The following is a 22,373-nucleotide window of genomic DNA, read 5'->3' on the forward strand; positions in this document are numbered from 1 at the left end:
CAGTTCATAGTTGGGACAGAAGCAGAATTTGTCTGCTAATCTGAACCTTTGATGGACCAACTGATGTAGCATTCCTGACCTGATACGTAAACATCTCTCATGGCTTATAACTCACACGTTGTCGCTCAGTAAAGTTATTTTTTTTAAATATTTTTTGCGATGTTAAAATGCAGAAAAACACCAAATCACGAACCATATCTGAAAAAGGGAACGAGGCTGTTGTCCCAATGTCCTCACAACTAAAACCACTTAAATGCTCACCATATTGTGTACTTCCCATGACCAAAATACTATCTCACGAGTTCTATTTGAAGGAAGCATCTGTTTGGATCGGCTCTTTCTCCAAACAGGAAAACAAACAACCATTCATCGGAGCACCACCAGACCTTTTTGAATCACTCGACATAATTTAGGATGTGGGCACCAATTCGGAGGTCTGGAACCAGGATAGTCAGGAATAGCAGTGTTGTAGTGCCTTACCCTCGCAGGCCTTGCCGTCAGAAGTGGGGAAGAAGCCCATGTCACATTCACAGCGGAAGCCTCCTGGCAGGTTCAGACAGTGGCCATTGTCACACAGGTTGCCGTTCTCTGCACACTCATCGCTGTCTGTATGGGTGACCAACACACACACACACACACACACGCACGCATACACAGTCCATAAGCACAAAATGTATTTGCGCATCCTTTAAGAAGCAAAAGTGTGGTTTAGGACACGGGTTTATATGTGTGACCTGAGCAGTAGAATCCATCTCCAGAAAACCCTTCCTTGCACACACAGCGATATGAGCCCATTGTGTTGAGACAGTCAGCGTTGTTGTTGCACATGTGTGTCCCATTGGAACATTCGTCCAAATCTGAAACACAACAAAAGTCCAAAGGTGCTCAGTCATTCCAATTGAACTGGCTCAGAAATATATAATTTCATTTTTTTTTTTTAAAGCTTGGCACAGTAGTTTTAAACAAATGTGACTCAGACCGGGGTAAACAGTGCATCTCCTTGGGAGTCTGGATTAATACACAATTATTTACAGCACCAATGTTGGTCCATGTCAGTCAGTGCAACTGTGTGGATCTTTTAAGTAATTTACTCATTTTTGGACAACAATGTGTCCATGGTACAAATGTAGAGTGATACATGTTCAATACTTGTTAACAGGATCACTTGGATTTGGTATTTTCAGACCAACTTCAAGCAAAAGTTAGTTTTTGCTGTGCCTGAGAAGAAAAGGAAAATACTTTTATGCTTTTGTTTGATTGCTGAATCACATTTCGTTTCTCACCTCAACTTTCTTGGCTGTTGACAAAAAGTTGCAGAAATTTCCATCCCTTCTATTTCGAAGCTTCATAATAAGTGGCATCATTTACCTGTGCATTTGAGGCCGTTGCCAATCCACCCTGGAGCGCAGTTGCATTTGAAGCTGCCAGCTGTGTTGGTGCAGGTAGCATGTCTGTCACAGTTATGGGCTCCAATCTCACATTCATTGATATCTGTCAAAGAGATACAAACATGAAGCCATGTAAAGAAAAATAGATGATGATTTGAGTCTGCATTCTGCCCAGTGAGGTTCTTGGCACTGTGGAGCGAGTCGATGCTTGGTTTGAACTGTATAAAGACAGAAGCAGGAGACGACAGGACTAAGTCTGTCTGGCTCACTGTCTTCATCCATGGAGAGCTGTATTTCAGAGCAGAAGGCCCAGAGATTCTCATGATCTCTGATACTAATAGCCTTCCTGCGAAGGTTTAATGAGCGGACCCAGACTCTAGATTTTCATTGTGCAAGTGTGTCCAGAGAGCTATATAAAAAAGGCCAGGAGGGAGAATGATATCCTAATGCTCAGGCCTTGTTCTGTCCGCTCTGTCTGAACTACTATTTCTGAGGTTATTTTCGGCAAAGATTTCCCTCTTCACCCACAGACCCCTCACCTCTCATATGAGACTTTTGTAACAGCACATTACAGACCTTCTTTTAATGCTCATGTTCGGTTTTCTCACCACCCCAGCTGTCAAGTTTGGAAATTTAATCTTTCCCGAATAAATTTCAATAAAAATGTGATGTGGTAATGTGCCAACTCTGCAAATAAACATTCCTTCACTGCAAAACCATGATAATTATATCTGAACTCTGCCAATGTTTGAAATATTGAGGTACTTAGTAGATAATGTGGTTATAAAAATACCTCTCTCTATGTGCTAACCTATTGTATGTGGCCCTGGATTCTAATAAATGAACAACCATTATTAATGGAAACAATCAAACTGGCCATAATAAAATCTGCCTTGCCCATAAAGCTGTTTACATCCTGTAGGGTGAGGCAGTAAGGATCTCCATGAAGTAGCTGGTGTTGATAAGACACCGGGGCTGTGGCTCTACAGCTCTTGTTGCTCGAGCGGTTCTGACATGATCAACTACATTGGCACATTGGAAAAAGCCTGTATGGAGCTACAACAATGCTGGCTGCTAATCTGAGCCAAAACAACCCTGTGAAACCTTGACCAACACAATACCTGGCCCCGAGCCTGAGGTTTGAATGTCGCAGCTGCCATAGAGAGATTGTACAAGTGTGTACACATGTGTGTGTGTTGCTGCACATCAAGGGAAGCCATGCTATGAACTCGATCAAGATGTTAGGACTTATCAGCCAATGAGACACGCGCTCCTCTCTGTGTGTCTGTCTTTGTGAGGGTAGTAATTCAAAACACTGTCAATTAGAGATTAGCACTGCTGGTTTATAGTCTTCCTGAGGAGAGGGTACAGTATATTTACACTACATTTGATGACGGGGTTAATATGAGGGCTGGGAGCAAACGAATCTCCCTGGATTACAGATGGAATTAAAGATCATTTCCCCCAAGCCTTTGATGACAGAGAGAGCACAACAAACACACACATATACACACACACACTCATTCTCATGTGGAAATGTAAAATGCAAACACAGGTTGTTGCATGCGAGAAACATGCCAGCGGTCACAGCTGGTGTCAAAGAAGAGGTTTGATTTAACTAGGCTAATGTTTGACAGATGAAGGGCAAAAAAAAAGGTTAAAAAACGACAGCAGAGAATTACACATCTGCCGTCAGAAGTGGGGACATGTCTAGCCATCTCCCAGTTGGTATGCCTGCCTGATTGCCTGTCTGTTTATCTTTTTTCCTTTCTGTTTAACTGTCTGTCTGCCTCCATGTCTAAATGTCTTCTGGTATGGCCGCTTTTCAGAAAACTTTCCTTGCGGCAATATCTCGCAGATTAAATTGTCTCACTTCTCTTCATTTGGAGGCTCCCCTGCTTATTTCTTTGTACCGTCACTGACCTGTTTTGGAAGTCCACTTTTTCCACTGTTTTTGTGAAGGGCTATCTATATGATGTCATCTTTCCTGTCAATAACTAGATATTAGTAAATTAAAGTGCAGTGTAACTGTAGTGTAAGTCGAGAGGAGTCATGAACTTAGTAAGCTGATTCAGTAATGTCAGTAACACAATATTATCCAAGTTTGCTAATATTAGCTTACATTAGCCACCATAGGCTACTGGTCATACCAGACCAAGCGGAACAAGTGAAAGTGAGAATATACAAGTCACACTTAGGAGATAACGGTAAATATTAAAGTGCAATGTAATTGTAGCACAAGTAGAGAGGACTCAGAAAGTTAGTAAGCTCACTTAGTAATGTCAGTTACGGCATTAAACACAAGCCGCCAAATCCCAGAGTGTATTGAATTGACCAAGTTTTATTGCTTCTGAATTACATTTTTCATTTTTAAGAAGAAAATTGTGTTATTCATCATTTTTAAAGTCACATAGTCTTGCTGTTACTCAAATTATTTGACTGTCATGTAATTTAGGAAAAAGATGATGAATTCAACCCTTCGCCTTGATCCTCTCTTTAAAGCTAAGAGCCAATGTGAACTCCACCAGTACATCTCCACCCAGTCCTAACTTTCCAATGTACACAAGGACTCATAAGTACTTAAGTGTACATACATAAATTCTCACTCCCTGCCCCTGAGTTCTCAATGTTGTGGAATAAAAAAATTCTTGTGGGAGCTTCATCAACAGCTGGATCAGATCTGGGCTTGACAGCACCACTCACTCATTAACACTCACACACAAGCAAGAAGATTAAGTCCACGCATACCAACGTGGTCACATAAGGCAATTCGACAATGACAACCAATTTCTTATGCATTTTTCGTCTGAATATATTAGAAGGGGATCTTTTCCAAATAGAGTAGCAGGTTTTGTTCACTTGTCTATAACAAGAGCTCCTGCCTGCCTGAGAGGAATTAGCAGCTTGATTTCCTGGTATTCTGCGGCTGAAACTCCCAACCTGTGAATCAGAACAGGCTGCTTTACTGCAAACCCAAGTTTCTTAAAACAAGGAAAATTCTGTATGGACATTTTAATGGGATTTGAATGAGTAAGTGTGTGCGTATGTGCCTGTGTTTGTGTGTGTGAATGAGTAGGAAGAGGGGGGGGGGTTTGAGTCACACTTCAGACAAACCTGTTTATTTGCGTCTGCAGGAGGACGTGCTGCTGCTGACTGTGAGTCTGACTCATCTCGATCACTGAGACGAGGCCAGATAAAATCACTACTTCTCCACTAGCCCTCAATCCCAAATTTTTTAAGTGGCCTTATAAATCAGACTTATCTCCGGCTAGACGAGAAGTTGAATCCAAACTAGCAAAGGACTCTACCAGCCGGATGGACTTTGTATTTATGTGTTCTGGAGCCGTTACAGGTGGTTACGTGCTGCAGAACTCCTCCAACCATCACGTAATGTTTAACTGGCCTTAATGAAAGAGCAACAAAAGGAATAAACAAAGGTGCAATGTGATGCATACATCTGATGAAAGATAGTGATCTCATTGCTCCTGCTGCTGTTACTGTTACTGCTGGTGCATGTGTGTGCGTTAGCACACGGGTGTTTGTGAGCGTGTTTCTCATCAAGTCAGACAGGAGCTCTTGAATGAGGGTAAGTAATGTCAGAGCTGCTTCTGGTTAGCCAGACTTTCTCTTGTTTCTCACCTCTAACTTCAGTTTGCATCCACTGCATTCAACAAAACCACACATACACACCTGTCTCATTCATCCTGGTAATCAGCAGGCGCTCTCCGTTGACTCACAATCCTTTAACTCCCATCCACGTTCCTCCACTGGCAGGACATTTCGTTGCGGGTAGGAATGCTTGTGTGTGTGTGTGTGTGTGTGTGTGTGCGTGCGTGCGTGTTTGTTTTGCTCACCTGTGCAGCCTGTCGTTCCTTTGCGTACAGAGTATCCCAGGTCGCAGTGACAGATGAAGGATCCCTTGGTGTTCTCACAGTTCCCACTCAGACAGATGTTTGGGTTCAGCTCACACTCATCAACATCTAGACAGGGAGGGAAGAGAAGAGTGTAACAGAGAAGGAGCAAGAATGTTAATGTGCTAAACACAACTACGCTAAAGGAAAGGTTATGACAATGAATAAAACCAAATTAGCTAATTTGTTGATTCAGCCTGACAAACAGGTTTTGCTAAACTGGGATATATAACGGTGAGTCACAAAAGAATTACATCATAAACTATATTGAGGCTTTAACATTAAATTGAGGCTCTGTTTTTGTACTATTAATAAATGCAGCAATAAGAGGGTATGTGTTTGTGCAGAGCCATTCAGAAGTCCCTATATCACTAATGTCAGGTTTTTGTTTTCTCACTCAGTGGAACCAGACATCTAAATGTCACGCATTCCTCCCTGCTCAAGAGAACCAACACAATGTTCACTGTCTTATAAATCAACAACAACAACATTACTCTCAATCCGCACACACATGGACTCATAGATCTGAGTCATTAAGTGTTATTCTAATGACTCATATCTTGGATAACCTTTAAAATGACGATTACGTTGTTTCAGTAAATCTCTGAGAGCCCCCTGGATTTAATAAGCACAGTGCTGCAGACAGTGTAGCTGCAGCCTTTTATTTTGGGCATAAAATGTGCATCAGTTACCCAGGCAGGTCTTCATATCCTCAGATGACATGAAGCCATCAAAGCATAGACACTGGTACGTCCCTGGGGTGTTGGTACATTGGCCTCCATCACAGATGTCTGGGCTCTCCTCACACTCATCAATATCTGCAGATTGAAGACAGAGAGGCAGAAAGGCAAATCAAAAAATGGGAGCAGAGTAAGTGTAGACGACAGGCACTAATCCAGGTTTCAATGTTTACGTATCACTTAACCAAACAGTTTTTGAAAGAGCACATCTAGATTACAGTATAAACACTGCAACTTCAGGGTCCTGCAGGGCAGAATACAGGACCATGCAAAAAAGAAATTCAGGTGAACATTTACTTTTTCAACCATAAATCAATGAAGACAAGTCAGGACAAGGCTTGCAAAATAAACCGAACATTATGCTGAGAAATGGCAAAGCAGTTTTTTTCTTTGGCCCAGATCAGCCTTGTCTGTACTCTGTCTGTATATGTGTCTCTGGTAATTAAAGGAATTGTTCAGTCTATGAACAACACATGAAACCTGCTATCATTCTCCCCAAATGAACACCCTCTCAGCCAGAAATGCTGTTAAACTTATTAATTAGCCATATTAATCAGTGAGCACCGTTATCTGGTGATATTTTGAAGCTAATAATGAGTGAACAGTCTTCAGTGTCTTCAGAGTAGAACAAGAATATTTTTGGTTTAAACATGTACCCACTCAAATTACAGCAGAGTCTCTCTTCTGTATAAATTAAGTTTCCTGATGTGCTGTTTTATTCCTGCTCTTAAATCAAGTCCATCCAAACACAACCTTTGAAGTGTTTTTGTACCACCATATGTGTAATGTACAGAAAATCTAAACTGAAAGGGAGTTTGCTTTAGTAACCACATCTTGACAAACAAGACAATAGCACATATAAGAATTGTGGTGCCATGACAGACAAGATAAACAGCTACTTACCAGTGCAGCTTCTCAGATCAGGCATCAGGGCGTATCCGCTGTGGCAGCTGCACTCGTAACTACCCTCTGAGTTAGTGCAGAAAGTCTCACAGCCGCCGTTCTCAATGGTACACTCGTCGATGTCTGGCAGGCACAAAAACACACACTGTCACATACTGGTGGCATAAAACCTCAATCAAAACTAAAGATTGTGTATTTGTAAGGAAATAATCATATGTAAAGTACCTACCGACACATTCCAGTCTGTTCTCAGTAGATTTGTATCCTGTGTCGCAGGTACACTGGTAGCGGCCGATCATATTGACACATTGTCCATTCCTGCACAGCCTGTCACTCAATTCACATTCATTGATATCTGTGAGAGAACAAAGATATTATCAAATTCTTACACTCGATCAATAAAGACAACCCACATCACCAGGGAGCATGTCCACATGATGGTTAGATGTTTACATCCTTGGACATAACCTGACCATAAGTCCGCATGGAGTAATCCTACAAAGGACTTACCTATGACTAGCACTAACAACTGTTTTAATTATTTAATTAACCTCTTATTTTTCAATTAATCAATTGGTTCTTTAAATGAAAAAAATAAAAAAAGAAAGAAAAATCATAATTTCACAAAACCCAAAGTGACAGGTTCAAATCGCTTGTTTTGTCTGGACAACAGTTGACTACACTTTAGAATTTGCAGTCATTTTTGGCATTTTAGGTTAAAAATTACTTAAATGATCAATTGATTATCAGAACAATTTTCTGTTGATTGACTAATTGATCAATTGGCTAATCGTTTCAGCGCTGCACCCACACTTAATTGCACCAACAGAGCCATTAAGTAGGACCTGCCTGAGACCAGCCAATTACAGTTGAGACCATTAATCAATGTTCAAGCACAAATTGTGACAGATGTTTCATGACAGATTCAGAACCTAATGTTGATTAATGGGACATTAACAACAAGGAATCTGACATCATTAAGCACACTGTGTTAGACGCATCTGTGTGAAATTTGCCATATAACTAAAGTTTGTTGTCATTATTATCATCTTAGCTCTTCAACTTGTTACTTCAATGGGGATAAATAAGACCATTGTCTCAGAAGGGATGAGGTAGGCAGTTTTGCAGTAATGCTTTCATTGTTTTTATTACTTTGGGTGGTAATAAATGAAAATAAATGAGCTTAAGGGACAGTGATTGAGTGTCATGGACTGACACACCACATTAGGTCATCAGAATGACACCCAGTGAATAATGCATGATCAGCTCAATGCTATAAACTAAACATGGGGGCTGTGAAACTATAGAAAACACTACAAAGGTCAGGCTCTTCTCTTTTTCTTATATAAAAGTGTGTTTGCGCTGCCCAAGTAACACAACACTAACAAACTTACTGGAAGAGACTCCTCGTTATTCAGCCGACATGTTACAGCCTTCATTGGGGCATTTTACAGAATAAGGGGGAAAAAAACACCTATATATACACAAAGCAAGATGGCTGCCTCGTTGTCAATTATCCAATGAGAACTGGACACATAAAAGGCCAGCCTCTAAAAGGATGCTGCATCCTAAATGCAGAAATTTCAGAATAAAAGCACACAGCAAAATGAACAGTAAAAGCTACGGCGCCATACAGACAAAATTCAATCAACGAAATAAGGATAGTATTTGAGACCTAAATAAATATTAACATAACATAAAATATTAAATTATTTTGCTACATAACTATAAAGTCTCTGATTCTCGATGAGGATTTTCTCTCGTCTTTACTGTGTTGACATGAAAGTTGACCCTTCTTAGTGTCAACATACTGTACATGCAGGCACACACACTGGTCTAGTGTTCATATCAGCCCATCTATTAAAGAATATACTGTGTATCCCACATATACACAGACCTATCTCAAACATTCCCACCCCCACACAGAGCCTCAGTGAGCCCACACACAGAGACAGAAACAGAGGCGATCCAAAGGTTGCTTGTCATTCAAACTTTCAGCTCTGTGACAACACCTCCACTTACTGATCTTCTTTTCACCCTTTCATCTCTCAAGAAAGCACATTCTGCCGCACAGATTATTCAGAGAAGGGAAGAAAAGCGAGAAGAGATTCAGAGAGGGAGTGTTTGCCTAACTCTACTCTCTAATAACCTCATCACTCACCTAGACAGGCCGATCCGTCGGGTGCGATCTCATGTCCTTCGGGGCACACGCACTGGAAGCTGCCCTCCGTGTTCACACACTCACCCCCACGGCACAGCAGAGGGTTCCTCTCACACTCATCGATGTCTGATAAAGACCACAAACACGTACAACACACACACACACACACACACACACACACACACACACACAAACACACACGTAGAGGTATTTAGTGTTAGGATTCAGTCACACTTGGTCTCTGCAGATATTTGTTTCACCACATCATCAATGGAGCTCCAGTGGTGACGTGAGCTCTGATTGGTTTTGGCACATTTGCAGATCGAACTTACTTCACCTCTGTTAAACTTTGCGGGACTGGGACTTCCTGATTCAGGAAGTACTTGAAGTGAAAAAATACAAGCAGCAGCTCCACAGCTGGCAGCGATGTTGAGAATGTAGATGGACAGTAACAAAAATAAAGAGTTTGGTAAAAAGCTGTAGAACTTTTTTTTTACTTGTTAGTTATTTTTGTTAGCCTGCTTGCCCAGTCAGTACCAACAGCTTATGAGTGAAATCATGCCCACATTATTTCCAGTCCCAGATGCTTTTTTTTTTTTTTGGTGCAGCGTGCAAGTAAATTTTGTCTCGCCAATTTTAGTCTAATGGCGGCTTTAGGCCAACGAAAGTATTGAGACTCTCCATTTTGTGTGTACGATTCCTCCCAAGAATTTAATCAAACGGCGTCAAAGGCAGACCAGAACAGAAATAGAGCATTAAGTATTTTCACAGATGGCAGAACATTAGTACTTGTAGCTTCATATAAAAACCATTTTGCTGGGCAGCTGATTGTGTGTCCTTCGCATGCAGGTCAAGTACGTAATAAAGAACAATTATCTTTTAGACTTTATGGAGCAGTCGTGTGAAGCGATTGTGACAACACTTGGTCTGCACAGATTAGGCCCTCTCAACACCCCACAAGAGTTTAAATAAAGTCAGTTTAACTCTATATATATATACACACACACACACACACACACACACACACACACACACACACACACACACACAGCCTGCAAATTTGAGATTACATCAGCCATCTAAACAGTGAGTTCCAGGTCTGACATGTTAGCCTAAGCACCTCATCCAGAGCTTATGGCCCAAGAGGGAGCGTGGAGGAGATGGCTGGGGTGTGATTGGGACTCGGGTTGTGTGGCAGGCCCTCCCTATATTTGGAGACCTTTATTGGTTGGCAGAGCTCCGTAGTCTCAGATACTGCGACTTTAACAGGGTGTGAGAGAGAAAGATCAAGTTTTGCACTCATGTCCTCACAGACTAATTGATTTCATATGAAAAAGTGCTGTCTGCATGTAACTGAACCAAATCCTATCGAGTCGAAGAGGCGACTAGCTTTATGAATTGTTAGTGTCTGAAGGTGATGGGGTGGGTGTGTGTGTGTGTGTGTGTGTGTGGGGGGGGATTCGTCACTTACCCATGCAGTTTTTCATCATCATGAAGCCACTTTCGTAACCCTCAAAGCACTCGCATTCGAAATCTCCTGGTGTGTTGACGCACCTGCCCTGTCCACACAGGTCCGGAGAGATGCGGCACTCGTCAATGTCTACAGGAGAGGAATGCAACAAAACAAGCAACAAACTCAGCAAGGTAGAGCTTCCCTTAAAAGTGCACTAACATTCACGCATGCAAAGAAAATCACTTGGAGAGCTCCCTGTTTTTATTATATACAGAGAGATAAAAAGACAGACTATAAAATAAGATTAAGTGGTGAATTTAAGGTCTTTAAGCAGATTCTGCCAAAGTCTAAATCTAAAGGCCTGATCCTTTTTGATTTTAATCCACATTTTGAAACACTTAACACAGAGACTTTGCGCTGGGATCTCACTCATATGGGGTTAAAAGGTCCCAGATATCATTTACTTACGAAGAGCCTATAAATTATTTCAGAATAAAGTAATGGCACTGGCATTTAAACTTAAAATGATGTGTGCACATTTCAGTAGAGCAGTAATGCATCTAACCAGACTACAGGGACCAGCTCCAACAAGTCCAAAGCAGCCAGACTCCCATTAGACTGAATGAGCTGAATGTAGGCAATGGCTTTACACCACTTTACTGTAATTGAAGTTGGCAGAGGGATTCAGAAAAGGGCATTGATGAAGAACGGCTAGACTTGTAAAGATACAACGCAGCTGCAATATTGTTTGTAGCTGATGCTGAGCGAACACTCTGGCCAAAAATAGAAGCTGAAGATGGATGTTAGCTCGTACATTATTGGCAATACGTGAACTGCTGATTACTGAGGAGCTTCACATTCAAAATCCAATCTTTGTAGTAATTTAAACAACCATTGTACAGTTAATCAGTTGCTGTGTGTTGTACGTACGAGTAATGATTCTTTTCATTATCATTTTATCTACTTAATTGGCTATTTTGGCAATAAAATGTTACAAAAGAGGGAAATATCCTCATCACAATTTCCACAAAATATCCTCAACTTGCCGCAAAAATGCCCAAAACCAAAAGACATTTTTTAACAATTATCAAACTGTTATGATTAATTTATTTGACTCATTCCTTCAGTGCTACTCACCAGTGCAGTTCCTCTCGTCAGAATCCAGAGCGTATCCATTGTCACAGCGACAACGGAAGCTGCCGATGGTGTTTCTGCACCTCCCATTTGAGCACAGGGAGTTTATCATCCTGCATTCGTTTATGTCTAAGGTACAGAGCAGAGAGGTGAATGAAGAGAGGCGAGAGACCATTGATGAAACAACCCAGGCGGTCTATGCAGTCTGTGGACGGTGAAATACCTTTGAGGAAGGGTCTGCCGTTGATGAAGTCACCCCTATGTGAGAAGCCCGGGCCCCGAGGACAGAGCTGGGCGTATTCTGGAGCGCCCTTCTCTGGACATTCGTCACATTCAGGGCCCCAGGCCACGCCGACTGAGCAGCAGCACGCATCGACACGGTGCTTCCCTGGTATAGGAGTCCCACAGCGCTCATCCTCATGGGTGAGGTAACACTGCTCCATACGCAGGTCTGGAAGTCACAGACATATATTTCATATATATATATATAAACATATATAATGAGTATATGATGCACACACAGACACACACACACACACACTATGTACAGTACCCACCAATGCATGTCCTGCCACTGACATCAACAGTCATTCCTGGAGGGCACTGGCAGAAGAAGGAGCCCGGTGTGTTGATGCACTTGCCATTGATACACACTGCAGGAAACACTTGACATTCATCCACGTCTGACAGTCAGAAGAGAAAAATCAGAGCAACGTCAGTAACAGGTCCAGTGTTTCCCATCACTTGAATGAAATGTAAGTCTGAATTTCTACATCTACATGGCCTCAAAGCAGATTTTACCTTCGCAGACATTTCCTTTCACTCTGGCAAAGCCTTTACTACAGATTGGATCTGAAAAAGGGGGGCACAATATACAGTGTCAGTCGTTGCAGTTATATGGTAAAAATCTACTAAAACGTGCATAATGGTGATCATCTCACCTTTTTCACATTTGGCACACGGGCTGTTCCAGGCCTCTCCCAGTGTAGCGCAGCAGTGGGACTTCAGGGTGGCCCCGTTGATGTTGACCTCACAGCGATTATTGACGATCTTCAGCCAGCAGGTGCTCTTAGTAGTCTCTGTTTTATGAAACAAAACGTATCGTTACTGGAAATTCAGCAATATGACATATGGGTCAACACAGGCTGGTTTGGCACTTACTGTATGTCAGCATGTTATCTAAAAAACTGAAACACCCGGAACTGAATATTAAATCTTACATTTGATTAATCTCCATATGAAACAGATTGCTGATTTATCTTCAACTCACCCTAGACAGTGAAACCAGTTTCTCCAGAACAGTTTTTTCAAAACGCTCATTTCTGTCAAATGATCCAAGTTTTGTTTTTATTTTGCCAAAATATAAAAAGGACAGTGCTGGTGCAACTGGTACAGCATTTTCAACCCAATTTTTCTCACTTTGTTTGATGTATTTAATCCCTGAGCTCCTGCAACGCTGAACTTAAAGCTCGACAGCTTTTTTTCTGTTAATAAAAAGTGGAAAAATGCTTCTATTTAAAACCATATTGACCTATTTTTAATACTTGATACTATTAAATAATGAAGTTTGATTAAATCAGAATAGTTTCTTTTTTTTAATCTATATTTTTTATATTAAATAAAGAAACATTTTGCTAATTGAAGTACTCAAACAACACATTGCTCACTTACCTATACACTCCAGCCCAGAGCTGTCCAGAGAACTGCCCATTGAACACAAACACACAAAGGACCCTTGGCTGTTCACACAATCTCCATTAACACAGGGGCTGGATTCACACTCATTCACATCTGTGGAGAGACAAAACCAAACACCAGATTTTATTTTATTATTTTTTTTCTCAACTTACCCATCTCTTATGAATCTGATACAGCAGTCCCAGCACATGCAGTGATGAAGCGACATTGTACTGAACGACAGAATGAATGAGTCTCTGACCCTCGCAGACGTCTGTCTCAGGATCGAAGCGGTATCCCTTTGGACACTGACAGGTGAAACTGCCCGGTGTGTTCCTGCACAGACCGTTGTCACACAGCAGTCTGTTCATCAGACACTCATCAATGTCTGAGGAAAAACACACACACACACACACACACACACACGATTACTCCCCCAACACTGTGTTTTGATATCAAGGCCATATACTTTATTTTTCCAAGCACAATTACAGAGCACTTCACCTACCGACACAGTTTTTGCCCGTCAGATCAACCTCAAAGCCTTCATTGCAGGTGCATTTGTATGTCCTCAGCATATTCTCACACACGCCATTCTGGCAGATGTCAGGGTCGAGGGCACACTCGTTAATATCTGAGAGGGCAAAGCATGACTTGTTCAACATCAGAGAAGGAAAAAACTCTAAGCTAAATAATAACTGCCTTTAATTTATGTGCCCCTGTTTGGTTTCTGCATGGTCTGTGCTTTGCGTTCCAGAAAGAAACACAACCAGAGAAACTTGTGGGCATTACCTCTTCCATCGCCAGTTATCCCGATGCCATTGGGGCACAGAGCCAGGAACTCAGCTGCAACAAAACACACAAACAGCACGGTTTGGTTGATAAAAGAAGAAGCGTTTGGGAAAATATCATATTTGCCAAAATCCAAGAAATCTCAAAGCAAGAAATTTAATACCATGTCATTATCCATTTTCATGCTTTCTCATTTAGCCTAGATGTATATAAAACCAACTCCTTAATGTGGTGCAGCTCTGGCGTCTTGTGATACAGAAACTTTAATTGGAAGGACTAATGAGAAGTGACTGGATGACGTGTGTGTGTTTGTGCATGTGTTTGTGTGTGCGGAGGCTGTCAATGTCTCCTAACTGTGGGTGTCTTAGCCACAACTTCATCACTATTATTCTGTCATTTATCAAATCCAAGCTCGTATGTCAGGGAAGACCAAGCGTTTGATCCGGTCATCCTGACTTTGACAGGTGTGTTTTGAATTAAAAGCAATGTGTGTGTGTGTGGGTGTGTGTGTGTGTGTGTGTGTGTGTGAGTGTGTGTGTGTGTGTGTGTGTGTGTGGAGGGGTTTGTTGTACCAAATTCAGGCAGCTTCGTGGGGACCAAAATGCTGGTACCCCAAAGGTTTGAATGGCTGTTTGAGGATTAAGACTTGGTTTTAGGGTTAGAATGAGGTATCGGTTAGGGTTAGGTATTCAGTTGTGACGTTTACGGTTGGAATTATGTCAGTCACAGGTCCCCTGGAATATAGTAAAACAAGGATGTGTGTTTGTCTATGCTTTTTATTGTCAGGCGGCAGGAGGTGGCTCCATATGTATAAAAGGGTGGAGTGATTGGAACATCCATACCAGAGCTTTGTGGTGGGCAGGGCTGGCAGGGCTCTCCGTAGGCATACTCTGTGCTGGCACAGCAGCACTCCGACTTGGTCACAGCTCCAAATAAAGGCCTAACACACTGCCCTCGCTTGTAGCCACCATAACACGAACTGCGCATATGTGTGTCTGTTTCGGACAAAACAAGAGAGACGGTGTATGAGAAACATAGATGAGGCAAGAGATCTGGAAAGAGGCTCGAGCCAGACAGAAAGAGAGAGAGAAAGGGAGGCAAGAGTCTGTAGTTCCAGTAAACAACAACACTGGCAAAACAAATGGTTGTTCTCTCTCCATAATATCCTGGGATTCGAGGCATTCCCTTGCGCTGATATCATCCTGATGAAAACTCACCCAGACCGAATAACAGCATTTCAACACTTCCCACACAATACACAAAGAAATGTCATTTGGGGAAATGTGGGAATGTTGAAAATAAAGAGAAAAAAAACAGATCTGGATTCTGAGTATCAGTCCAGGGGATTGGGGCACAAGGAGGCAGGAAAACATTTATCAATGTTTGTATGTGGTTGCAACAGGTTTAGAAGATGAGCTGTCAGTAAAGTTTATTGATTCAGTTTTGTTTTTTTTTAATTACAGGACTGGAAAATATTGTTATTGTGGTTATTCTGTTTAAAATGTGTGACAGTTGTTGTGACAGTATGCGCACTCTGAGCTTTCAGTTGCTTAGAAAACATTTCGCCATCATTTCGTTTTGTCCAGTCACTGTTGGTACAAGAGGCACAAGTACACCAAACCTATGTGAGGATTCACTGGAGATCTAAGCATATGTGCTTGTAGGAATCAAACTAGTCAATGAACTTCTTGAACCATTTTTATCTTCTCTTTGCGGCAGCTGAGAACTTTCAGGGAAGCTGCAGCCAGACTGAAGCAGGGGGACACAGGCCAGATCCAAAAAAAGCTGTCTTACCCTGAAGAAAAAATGCAAGGCTATCTAGCTCCCCTCACCCAAAGAGGGTGTTGCTTTTCTACTGAGATTGATGTGAGATTACAGTTTGCCACAGTATCCAAAATGAACACGAGTTATTCCTGGAAACAAAGCTACAGCTACATTTACTCACCAACACAGACTCGTCCGTCCAGGCCCACGGCCATCCCAGCCATACACTCACAGCGGAAAGACCCCTCCGTGTTGACGCAGTGACCGTTCATACACATGCCTGGAGTCTCACACTCATCAATATCTAGAAGCAAATACAGCACAAATTATTTCTTCATACATTTCGCTTCATTGAATGAATGGTAGAAGGCCAGAATCTATTATAATAAACCAATTTCCTGCTAAGGCAGTGCTTATTAAAGTCCTCAGGCACCTGATTCATTGAAAAAAGCAGCCAAAACTGCTGCACTGTTTCAGTTTTATGACCTCAACTAAGAAAACATTCTTTTCCTTCCCCTTGATCCCATCCGCGTATTACAATAATTATCATAATGAGCGTAAACAATGATATGGCATGCACCTATAACTGTGTGTGTTTATGTGCGTGTCTGGGTGTGTTGGGGGACAGGAAGAGTTTGGATAGCAGCAATGAGGTCCCAGGGCGCCTTTTGACTACACACTTCATTAATGACTGCATACATCAGCACACTTCACCCACACCCTACTCTGTTATTTATTTATTCTGCTGCGACTTAACCAGGTCAGTGTCTCTGAGATCAAACGTCTGCACCATGAGGGTTAAAATGGCTGCAGGGGCGTTTGTTGGCCACGTGGAGATTTATGGTACATATTTTAAACATTACATTAATGCAGGCTCTGTTTGATGTTGTTTCTAAGGTTCCACACAGCATCTGATAGTGTCATGTACAACAAAATGGTTGCTCAATTTGCTGTGTGACTCACAAGTTTGTGTGTCCTAATCAAACCGGTGCCTGCTACAGCACGTTTTGTCAATTTCAGGAGAAGTTTCTTTTCTCTTTGTATCGTACAAGTTTAGGAAAGGCTGTCTGCCTCAGAATAGGCGGGCCCCAACTATCCACATGTCCAGCTGGCCTGCCATGATGCTGAGGGATTTTTCCAAGGCTTTTAGGGGGATTTTTGCCCTGTGTGCAAAGACTCACATATTAGAACCACTAACATGCCAGAGAGGTAGCCACCTTCCAAGCTAGCTTGAAAATGCAGGTCAAAAGAACAATTGACTCAAAATATATTCTGGTGCTGCAGCCAGTGAACATGAGAATGTACAGATGTGATATTACTCTTACAGTCTGTGAGCTTTCTGACAAACACACCTACACACATGCGTCCACTGGTGTCAAGCAGGAATCCAGGTTTACAAATGCATTTGAAGCTGCCATCTTCATTGATGCACAGTCCATTGAGACACATATTCCTGATCAGACACTCGTCCTGGTCTGTGGATGAGCAGAAACAAACATACTGGTTAAAGACACAAACTGTGGGTTAACAAAATATTTTAGGCACGACATTTTACTTTACTTCATTAGGCCTCAACAGTCAGATTGTTACTGAACTTGCTTTGATAAAAGTTCTGTTGTTGCTGTTGAGCAATGCAGTGGCAAGTAAAACCCTGTTCAATTCAAGGAAGCTCAAATTAGACAATTGATAGCTCACTGTCAAATCATTACATGTGCGAGCTGTGTACGCTGTCAGAAAATCAAGGCCAGCAAACAAGTACTAAGCAAAGATAGGAATCACGAAATTGGGAAAATTGATTGCTTTTGAGCAGCCAACTCTTTAATATTAGATCCTGGAGCATTCTCAAACAGAACAACAGGCAGAATTGTTTATACACTCCATGCCTAAAACTTAATTCATGTGTCAGTAATATGACTTGACAAGAGAGATTATAAGGGCCAGGCTATGCTGGATCAGAAATAGTTTGTGCAACGTGCTGCGCGACCTCTTCGGGAAATCAAAAGTGTTTGTAGCAGTTCTGAAACAGTGAAGGGGGGTTGAGGGGTGTGGGTGGGGGTGTAAATGTCCTGGAAGGAATTTATAGTGTTGCACATGTGCTGTTCACACGAAAAATGACAGAAATAGTTGTAGAGAATAGAGCTAGATAGAGACGTTCAAACCCCACCCCCACACACAAAGGTGTGGAGGGAAGGGGTTTCCAAAGTAGTTCTAATCAACAAAACGTTTCCTGTGATGGACTACCTCTCTATATGAGTTTTCAATGCTTTATAGCAAAGTAAAATGAGTGGAAACAAAAGAATGCCTGCAAGGTAAGAAGTAAATACTAACAACATCTACAACATTTGTACAGGGGTTGTTGATAGTGATATGAAATGTGCATATTTTGCACAAAGCTACCAGCTTGATCTTTTAAAATCCTGTTTATTAGGGTACATGTATCCAACAGCCATTGGTGTTAAATCACCACATCCAACAGATCCACGGTCCATTGAACATTAAACATTACACATACTGTGGTTATTACGGAGAACTTCCCTTTAAATATGTCGCGACACCATAAATGCAGATGCCAGAAATCGACAGACCTTGACAGTTTTTGCCATCTGCTGAAATTTCAAATCCAGCGTTGCAGACACAGTGGAAGCTGCCCTCAGTGTTCACACAGCGGCCGTTGTTGCAGATACGACCGTTGGCCACACACTCATCCAGATCTGGCAGAAACAAACAGATAGCACAATAAACACGCATATCCTCTTAAAATGTGTGAGTATATATGTGTGCATGTGTGTGTATGTGTAACCTCGGCACTCTGTTCTGGTTGCAGTGGTTTGGAATCCAGCAGGACACTGACAGATGTAAGACCCAGGCGTGTTCACACATTCCCCATGTGCACATGGGCTTCTCTCACATTCATCATCATCTGCAGAACAAATATGAAGCTTCTTCACTTTCATGTAGGCCTACGTTAGGTTTGGTATTTGATTCTCGTTCTGTCAAAACTTACCAATGCACTCTCCTCTTCCATCCAACCTGAACCCCATGTTGCACTCACAGCGATATCCAATGCCCGGCATTGGGATGCACCTGCCATTCAGGCACAGGTTGCGGTAGGCCTGGCACATGTTGGTGATATTCTGGGTTTGGATAATAACAGGCCCTGATGGAAACATTAACACAAACTTATCACTGATAAATCATAAAATTACATGATGAACGATCCACAGTTATCTGCCTTCATTCCTTCATTTAACTCCATGCCGAGTGGGGTAAATTACTATATCTACTGTTAAAGGTGCTTTATGTAAGTCTTCTTGCCGGTAGCAGGTGCTGCTGGTGAAAATGGTTGCTTGCCAAGCTTCACACAATCATTGTGTTTACAAAACAAGAGGTCAGAATACACTCTCTGATCAGCGCTCCTTCTTTATCCTCTCATGCTGAACTGAGGGCAGACTGGATACTGCAGTGACTCCCTATCGCAAATTCGTAATACAAGAATGGACAGCGCGGGGCTAGCTGGTTAGCACGCTAACTTCAGCAGGAGAAAAATAAGTGATACAAAAAGAAGCAAAACAAGAATTAACATTGGAGTTGCTTTCCAGCCCTGGAGACAGCTGTTGGCAAGTAAAGGAACAAAGTTTGATGCTTAACTTGCAACAGTTCTTCTAGACCGGTAAGTAAACAGCTGTTAATACTAACGTTGGCTATGTAGCGATAGCAAAAATGTACAACACCTTTAATGTACATGTAGTAGTGCAAGGTAAGTAGAATTGGAAAAGTAACTTCTCACCTGCCTGCAAAAAGCAAAAGGCCATTCATTAAACATGTCTTAGTCTTGCATTGCCAGACCTATCCTCATGCTACATTTGCACTGTACAAAGATTTGGAAGGATGTTCCATCTTTCTCATTAAGGCAAAAAGTGCTGACAGTTTCAGAGGAAATCTTATTGTGGAAGATTTCACGCCTTATTATTTAAAGTCTTGACATTAATGGCCTGCAAACAAATGAGAACATTTTCTGCACATATTCTACAGCGATACCCGTATGAAACAAACAGCACAGTGTCAGGGCACAAATCAAGTCTCAGTCAAAGTTTCCCATCATTAAGTTGTAGATCATTAGCTGGAGGGTGTGGGTTGTTGTTGTTCAAAGTGGGATTTTGAAAATGCAAAACAAGATCAGTGGGAGTTGGGACATTGCACATCCACTGAGTCATACCAGAAAGTATGAGTTATAAGTATTATGGCACACATCAACTTTGAAGACAATGTCAGTTTATGAGTGAGAACATGGGAACCAAACACAAGCAGAAAGTAGGAGCATACCTGGAGCAGGCGCTATAGGTAACTGTCCTGGAAATTGTCCTGGAAATTGTCCTGGAATTTGCCCTGGAATCTGACCTGGTATTTGGCCAGGGACCTGGCCTGGACCCTGGATGGGAATTTGACCAGGAACTTGCCCAGGTGTTTGACCGGGATACGGAACTGGGTAGATGCCGGGCAGGTCAGGCCCCCCGGGTACACGACCGGGTATCAGCACTCCACCGTTCCCATCAGGTGCCTGGAAGCACAGTTTCTGGTACTCTTCTAAAATGAGCACGTGTGGAAAACAACAGAAGGTTAGCTCTGTGTTGAGACATGGAGTAGTTGCGAACAAAATGTCTGAAGCCAAATCCATGCGATAGTGAGTGACCCCACCTGTTGCACGAATGGGGCACATTTCGGGGGTGGACCCATCAGACCAGCAGCGACCACTATCACAGCAGCACTGCATTTTGGTCAACAGCTGTGAGTTTTGGTTGGCACAGCGCCCGTTCAGCAGGCTAGCATAGCAGTATCCACCACGAGCATCTGTGGGAAACAACACAGCGTGAAGTAAGTTAAACTAACCGTGGTGTATGGAACATGGCATGTTTTGTCTGCATGTTGAACAAATTGGCAAGACTACAATCAAAAATTCGTTGTTGTTGTTTCAATTTTTCCATCATTTGGAAAATGGAAGCCACTTCCAAGTCATCACTTCCTATTTTTTGAGAACCTTTCCTACATCCTGCAGTTTCTGGCACTGGGCACTAGCATGACTAACACGCAGGTTCCCTATTAACATAAATATATCATGTCTTGTTTCACACCCAGCCCATCCAGCATATTCACATGGACAAAACTAACATTCTACACTGATGATTACTTGGTTAAGTTCGACAAGATGTCAGGCAAACGTGGAGTTGGTTGGAGGAAAAGCATTTGGGCCATTAAGGGGCTGGAGTGGATGTTTAAGCTCGAGTGTTGCTGCATGGGAAACAGACTAAAATGTTTGGCGCACCAGTTTTCTGGAGCAAAAGACTCAGACATTCCTTCCTCACAAACATCCTCTCCTGAGGGGGTAATGTGAGCGTGTGTTTGCATACGTTTGTGTGTGAATACATGTGTGTATGCGTGCACATTTGAGCATGTGCGTGCACGTCTAATGAACTACTTTGACCAAAATTCCTCCGTGGTCTGTTTTGGGTCAAACTGAACTGAACTTGCAAGCTTTACTGGAGGCTTTTCTGGTTATCGTGCATGTGTGTGTGTGTGTGTGTGTGTGTGTGTGTGTGTGTGTGTGTGTGTGTGTGTGTGTGTGTGTGAATATGCACTGTTACCAACCCTCCAGGATGTGGACTGTTCAATTATACACATGCACACTGTTTAAGCAAATGGACAGATGCACACACACACACACACACACACACACACACACACACACACACACACACACACACATACTTCACTTCTACCAACCATGATGTAAAAATCAAAGTCACCGAGCACAAGAGGAGTTCACGTCCCTTCTCTTGTCATGTCCCCTCCTCAGTTTGAAGAGAATATAGCTCATTGTTGTGGAACTAGAAACAAGCAAGTGACTACTGACCTAAATTCTACCAGCTGGAACGTTGGACAGATTTCAGTTCTTTCTGCTCTCAGTGCCAGACATAAAGGGAGAAGAACCAAAATGGGGTGGAAAAAGGAAAGAGAATGAGGCTGCACCTTTTTTGCTCAACTACTTCGTCTCATATTTCATCTATCCAAGTAACAATGAACCAAAGCAAATCCTATGCGGTCGATTTGGAGAGGTGTGACACCCAGTACCACAGTGGACACTCACCTATACACCTGGATCCGTCCACAGAGGAGTGATATCCCTGGGGACACTTGCAGAAGTAGCTACCGACAGTATTGGAGCATTCGCCTACACCACAGAGACCTGCGATGTTTGAACACTCATCCAGATCTACAGAGAGGAGGGGAGAGGAGAGGAGAGGAGAGGAGAGGAGAGGAGAGGAGAGGAGAGGAGAGGGCAAACAACTATCAAATATGCCTCAAAACATTTTATATTGCTTCCTGTTTGTTTGCTCTATGTTGCTAAAAAAACTGCATAGTAAGTGTTGATGAAAGCGATTAAACTAAAAACCA

The 22,373-nt window shown here is 42.2% G+C and overlaps 1 protein-coding gene across 2 annotated transcripts in view; it reads right to left on the reverse strand.

The window, feature by feature from the left end:
• fbn1 (fibrillin 1) overlaps positions 1-22,373 on the reverse strand; it is a 60,908-nt gene that overhangs the window by 22,155 nt on the left and 16,380 nt on the right. For both annotated transcript variants that reach the window (XM_023414620.2, XM_087176143.1), the window contains 27 exons: positions 22,066-22,191; positions 20,619-20,771; positions 20,247-20,507; positions 18,928-19,080; positions 18,724-18,843; positions 18,509-18,634; positions 17,276-17,398; positions 16,105-16,227; positions 15,002-15,154; positions 14,160-14,213; positions 13,876-14,001; positions 13,630-13,755; positions 13,362-13,481; positions 12,632-12,769; positions 12,492-12,542; positions 12,248-12,373; positions 11,914-12,141; positions 11,694-11,819; positions 10,575-10,703; positions 9,104-9,229; positions 7,172-7,297; positions 6,943-7,065; positions 5,992-6,117; positions 5,243-5,368; positions 1,369-1,491; positions 735-857; positions 481-606 (listed from right to left, as the gene is read on the reverse strand). In XM_023414620.2, coding sequence (XP_023270388.1) covers positions 481-606; positions 735-857; positions 1,369-1,491; positions 5,243-5,368; positions 5,992-6,117; positions 6,943-7,065; positions 7,172-7,297; positions 9,104-9,229; positions 10,575-10,703; positions 11,694-11,819; positions 11,914-12,141; positions 12,248-12,373; positions 12,492-12,542; positions 12,632-12,769; positions 13,362-13,481; positions 13,630-13,755; positions 13,876-14,001; positions 14,160-14,213; positions 15,002-15,154; positions 16,105-16,227; positions 17,276-17,398; positions 18,509-18,634; positions 18,724-18,843; positions 18,928-19,080; positions 20,247-20,507; positions 20,619-20,771; positions 22,066-22,191 — 3,561 coding nt within the window. The remainder of the gene's footprint in view (positions 1-480; positions 607-734; positions 858-1,368; positions 1,492-5,242; positions 5,369-5,991; positions 6,118-6,942; positions 7,066-7,171; positions 7,298-9,103; positions 9,230-10,574; positions 10,704-11,693; positions 11,820-11,913; positions 12,142-12,247; positions 12,374-12,491; positions 12,543-12,631; positions 12,770-13,361; positions 13,482-13,629; positions 13,756-13,875; positions 14,002-14,159; positions 14,214-15,001; positions 15,155-16,104; positions 16,228-17,275; positions 17,399-18,508; positions 18,635-18,723; positions 18,844-18,927; positions 19,081-20,246; positions 20,508-20,618; positions 20,772-22,065; positions 22,192-22,373) is intronic.

Source organism: Seriola lalandi, unplaced genomic scaffold (genome assembly GCF_002814215.2).
Source record: "Seriola lalandi dorsalis isolate HSWRI2012SDOR001 ecotype SW California unplaced genomic scaffold, Sedor1 jcf7180002054537, whole genome shotgun sequence".
Classification (NCBI taxonomy): domain Eukaryota; kingdom Metazoa; phylum Chordata; class Actinopteri; order Carangiformes; family Carangidae; genus Seriola; species Seriola lalandi.